This window comes from Triticum aestivum, chromosome 3B (genome assembly GCF_018294505.1).
Source record: "Triticum aestivum cultivar Chinese Spring chromosome 3B, IWGSC CS RefSeq v2.1, whole genome shotgun sequence".
In the NCBI taxonomy this organism is placed as follows: Eukaryota; Viridiplantae; Streptophyta; class Magnoliopsida; order Poales; family Poaceae; genus Triticum; species Triticum aestivum.
Window position 1 is genome coordinate 708,384,395 of NC_057801.1, and position 5,628 is coordinate 708,390,022.

At 49.6% G+C, this 5,628-nt stretch overlaps 1 protein-coding gene across 1 annotated transcript; it reads right to left on the bottom strand.

Annotated features, from left to right (window-relative positions):
* Positions 1-345: 345 nt before the first annotated feature.
* On the bottom strand, positions 346-3,544 carry LOC123071906 (putative F-box/LRR-repeat protein 23). The gene is made up of 4 exons (XM_044495484.1): positions 3,154-3,544; positions 2,944-3,055; positions 2,125-2,471; positions 346-1,334 (listed from the first exon to the last, which is right to left on the bottom strand). Exons 1-4 carry the CDS (start codon positions 3,339-3,341, stop codon positions 584-586), a joined length of 1,398 nt encoding a protein of 465 aa, XP_044351419.1. The 5' UTR covers positions 3,342-3,544; the 3' UTR covers positions 346-583.
* Between the last annotated feature and the right edge of the window lie 2,084 nt (positions 3,545-5,628).

Genomic DNA, 5,628 nt, shown 5'->3' on the forward strand with positions numbered 1-5,628 from the left:
ATATTCTCAAAGTTGTTTTAGGACTATCTTACAAATTGGCTACGTACTTTATGGCTAATATACTTATAAACATGTAAAAATATGAAATATTGGGGTACCTAACAAAGTTCCATCGAAATGCATGATAAGTTGCGCCATTTGTACTCTGTAGGATAAAAGATTGTCGATGTTTTCTTTATAAAATTTACTTTTAGCATGTTCCACTCCCATAAGTTGTTCTCCACTCCCATAAGTTGTTCTTATACTCACTCCGTCCCACAACATAAGTTGTTTAGCTTGCAAAAATGTCTTATACTATGGGACGGAGGGAGTATTTGTTAAAAGTTCAGACCACAAGTAATAAGCTCAGGTAAAGGTTCAAGCAATTAACGTGAGAATAGAGCTGCGTAGTACGACACTTGCAAGCTGCCCGTCCAACCATTTACACAAAGTAGTAAAACGCACACTAAAGGCAGATGGTTCAAAAGCACCCTTGGCTTGCCTGTACATCAAAAGCTCTCCTGCAGGGATACACACACGCTCTTCAGGATCCAAAACACCAAGACAGTGATTTGGACTACTGAACATGGCACAGCTGCACCTGTTACAGCTCCCAGTAGTATCTGGGATCATCCATGGAGTAGGTCGGCACAGGCGAGCCAGGGGGGGAGGGGAGCGAGTAGTCATCCCAGTAGTTCTCGCCGTAGTCATCATTGTCCATCGCTGCCTCGTTGTGGAGAGCCTGAGCCTCTATTTCATAGAGATTAGGCATCTCGATCACTTCACCTTCGTCCTCCTCAATGGTATCAAGTTCTGGGCAATGAGCGTGAGGCCATGCTCCTGGCAGCCGGACATGCTTGATATTGGCACAGCGAGCTTTGAGTTCAGCGTCAACTAGGAGGTGGCCGCATTCTCTAAGGTCAAGGAACTCAAGGTGGGGGCAGCCTTCAAGGATGGCATACACCCCTTTCTTAGTCAGGCCGTAGCCTGCCATCTGAAGGAGCCGCAGCTCGTGCAAGCTCTTTGCTATGGCGAAGGCCTCCTCATTGTGTCTCGCCTCCCAGGCCTCATAAGGCTCCTCCTCCTCCTCCTCTTCCTCCTCGTCGTTTTGGCGCTGTTCCATCCTGATCTCACGCTCTATTGAATCTGAATCGAACCACGGCAAACAGACTCTTAGACGCTTCAGCGCTGGGCGCGCTGCACCAATCCCCTTGAAAAAGTCCCATGTCAGCTTCTGACCAGAGTACTCTATCTCTTCTAGCATTGGACATTTAGCTGCAAGCTTAATTACTACGTCCTCATCATCCCAAAAGTAATAGGCACCGATGAGCCGAATGCTCTTCAATGAGTTGCATCTGCAGAGACAAGTACGAAAGTAGACACACATGAACCGAGTAAACTCAGACAAGTACAGTAAGACTACATAACAAGTTTAAACAGTAAACATATTTTGTCCTTAAAGGAAGACTTCGAGATGCTCAGGCATAGAACAAAGCCTGCCCTTGGGGGTTTCATAGCCGACCTTGTTGGGGGCCTGCCCTAGTCACTAGTTGCTTTTCTCAAAAAGTATCCTACTAATTAGCATTACTTTTTCATCTCCTCTTACAGTGAGACACTAAGTAGCTTGTAGTGATAGCTATGTAAATACAATGTAACTTTGTAACCCTGATCCTTGATTAATATAACAACAAGACTGTAGGAAACTCTCCTACAATCATTCACAGTTAGAAAAAAAACGTATGATAAATATCAAATGAGTTTCACATTTGGCAATAAGTAGCCTGTCGTAAATATCATATAACGATGTACCGTAAATATCTAACAAGAGTCAGTACCTCAAGGCAAATTATTTGGCCATAAGCGACCTGTCCTAAATACCCTATTTGTTGAGACAAATATAGCCATACAGAAAGCATTTGGCTGTCCTTTGAATCCCATGAAGATAACACTATTTTACATATGTCTCAATAATATATCATAAACGCTGACATGTTTAGCGAAAATTAAACTACTATGTGCGTGCTAAATACTGCAAACAGTGTGTCAGCACTACAGATTGATAGGTTTCAGAGTGTGACACATACAGAGTAAGAGACCAAATGCTGAAATTCAAGAATGGGAATTTAGGACACAAAGAACAATTACCTGCTTGCAATGTAATTCAGGAGTTCACTAGTGACAAACTTCTGAGCCCAGAACGATTCCATCCGTCCATCAGACCGATCTATAGCCACCTTTGCCATTTTGTACATGACGTTTCCCCCCTTGGAGAAAACCAACTTGTGGCGGGTCATGTCCACAAAACGCCACAGCTCAGGGGACTTGGCTGCCACCAACCATGAGCGGCACACAAGTCCGGCACCCATCAGGATCTCAATGGTCCCAAGCTTCATGAAGATTGCAGAAAGCGCATCGAGTGGGAGCTCAGACCAATCCCTGGCATCAGATACAGGCAATGGGTTTGGCTCAGCCTCCATTGTGCAAGGGAGCTCCTGAAAAACAAGGTGTCATCACAGAGATAACATGGATGCTCAAATTTAGCAAGAGCTTGAAATTTGCACGATGAGACAGCTTTAATACAAGATAGACAACGGTTATGCAATGTAGGAGTGGTTTCTCCATGGTACAAGATAACATAACTTTTACAGAGAAACCAATGGCTGATCAAGTGGTCTAGCCGGAAACAACAATCAGATAATTAGCTGAATACGAAATACCCTTCTTTAAAGGTTTTTTAGGGAGGGTGTAGCGAAGCAAAGGTCGGCTTGTTTAAGGGGCAAGAAAGTTCTGGAGAACAACCACCCAATTTGGTGCCAAAAGCAGTGCCTCGAGATGAACCCTTTATCTAAACTTTGCAATCGATGATAAACCAATCAGACCAAGTTAGTAAATCAATCCACCCTTATCATCTCTGAATCCACCCAATTTGATTTACCCAAACATCCATCAAACCGGTATACGCACCACTCTGTTCTTGTGCGGGTAGGCCTGAAACCCCTGCTTCGCCATCTCGGGCAGCAGGTCGTCGCCGGCCATGGCCTCCGGCCTCGCCCTCTTGCATCCGTCGCCCCTCGCCCTGCAAAGCACCGACGCGTCAGCCGCCGAAACCAAAGGGCAAAGGCCGTTCAAGCCAAACGGAGACCGAATAGCGGCGGGTGATGAAAGGGGACGAACTCGGGGACGAGCTCCTGCGCGGCCTCCTCGTCGATCTCCCCGTTGGGCGGGATGGCCTTCCTCATGATGCGCCTGATGTCGGCGATGGGCAGGAACGCGCCCCGCTCCTCCCTGCTGCCGCCGGCCGCGAGGCTGCCACTAATGCGGCTCCCGACGTCGCCGGAGGGGCTCGCCGGTGGGTTGGACATGCCCTCCCGCCTCTAACTCTAGGTCAATCAGATCGGGCAAACCACCGTCTCACCCCGCCGAACCCAAACCCCAAACCCTTGGAACGAGAAGCGAGCGTGGGTGAGACCGTGGGAGCCGAGAGCCAATGAGCGGTTTGGAACGATAAGCTGGCTTCCGCCCGAGGGAAGAGCGAGGTGGCCAAGAGAGCGGAGGCGGACAAGAAAATGTGTCGATCTGCTGCGACGAGCGCTCTTTTTCCACCCTCATCAAAGTGCACAGTGATATTAAGTCAGAAAAGAAAATAGGCAATTAGAGCATCTACAGCCAGGCCTTTCATACCAGTCTCAAACGCTTGGACAGGCCGTCCGGTCATTGTCCGGTCAAAAAAGAAAAACCAACCAGATCTTTCAAACCATGAACAAACGACCGGGCTGACCAGCGCCCCTAATATCCAGCCCAAATATAGGATGGATATGGGGCGGCCCGGGCAGGGCGCATCTGTCTGTCAGGTCCGGCCCACCACCGCCCCCACATATGTCCCGCAAAAAAACCACAATCCGGACGCCTCGCTCCAAACCCTAGCTCACTCTCTCTCTCTCTCGCTCCGTCCTTTTCTCTCCCTCTCCGATTTTGATCTCATCAACTACAATGTCCAGCTCCAGCAGCGACTCCGGCTCCGAGCTTGACTACGAAGAGGTGATGGCCCTCCGCATTGCGCTGGAGCGGTCCAAGGTGGAGACTGGCGGCAACTCCGGATCTGGAGCGTCGTCGCAGCTCCAACGCCGGTGCAGCGCGAACGCAGGAGCTGGACCATCCTGTCCCTCGCACAGCGACGACAGGACAGCACAGTCCGCACCGCCCCCTGTGTCATCTCCTTTCCCCGTCGTTCGCTCCTCCACACGGGCATCGATGGGTGTTGGTGCCCGCGCCGCACGACGCGAGAGGCAGCGTGCACAGGAGAGGGACGCGACGGAGCAGTCAGCGCGCCGCCGCCGCCGCGGGACGAAGGCGGACACGGACGAGGACCCGCATCTCCTCGCATGGGTCTACCGCCGATCCCTCACGACGGTGGAGAAGGACGCTCGCCGCCTCCGACAGAAGAATACCAAGGCACTCTAGCTTTGGTATTGAGCAGTCAGAGCATGAGGCAAAGGAGGCATCGGCGGTGAAGGCTCGGGTCGCCAGGTTGAAGCGGGGGCATGACAGGGCGGTTCGTCGGATGAAGGGGCTCGTCATCCGCTCCGACTCCGACTCCGACGATGGTGATAGTTGTACCTCCTCGTCGGATGACCAAGACCCTCCACCAGCCGCAAACGTCTACAATTGTGCGGACGACCGGAAGGGCAAAGGCCCGGCGAGGAAGTGGTGACCCCCCCCCCCCCCCCCCCCGCCCTCAATATTTATACCGTTTTTAGTTGTAGAAGTTTAAGAACTTGTCTGGTGACGAACTATGATCTTTTGGATGTGTCGAAACTTGTTAATGTCTGTTTGCAACTGATCTTGTGTTCTTTTTCAGCCGATTTTTAGTTGTCCGTCGTTTGATCATGTAGAGTAGATCAACGTTGCAGGTGTAGTATGTATATGAGGCATCGAATATGAGATACGTGGATGCAGAGTGGCAAATATGAGGCGAGCTCGGTCAGTGCCTGCGGACACGCATGGACGCGTCCACAGATGCTTTTTTAACACAATACAGATGCAAGCGCTCATATATACGCGCATACACTCACCCCTGAACGCACACACGCACATCCTACCCCTATGAGCACCTTCGAGAGACTGAGCCAGCATACCATTTTGAGATTTACCAAGTCACCATAGCACATCGTCGTTGATGGGAACGTCTCCTTCCACTGAAAGCGTATCACCGGAAATCTTGAAATAAATCCAGGAATAAATGCGAGCACCAGAACCTGAACCCTGGTGGGTTGAGAATACCACTATCCTACTAACCATCCAACCACAAGTTGTTTGAGGGGCCAGATTTGCCCAACGCGACTGTAGATGCTCTTACATGTACTACTTTTAGTGACTCAATGCTAATTGTAGCTAACATATACAGTACTTTCATATGAATCGTTGATTTATTTCCGTGATAGTGGAGATAAAGATAGGAAATGAAGTATGACCGACAGTGATTGAATCCTTCCTATTAATTTTCAGAAGAGCAGGGAGGCCTCTCCCCGGTTCCATTAACCAGAATGAAACCATACAGAGTCTTACAACTACTAAGCTAAAGTTCAGCGGTCTAGACTTAAACAGCTATTACAGCCCTGCTCGACAAAGAGCCAAAGGACAAAACGAAAG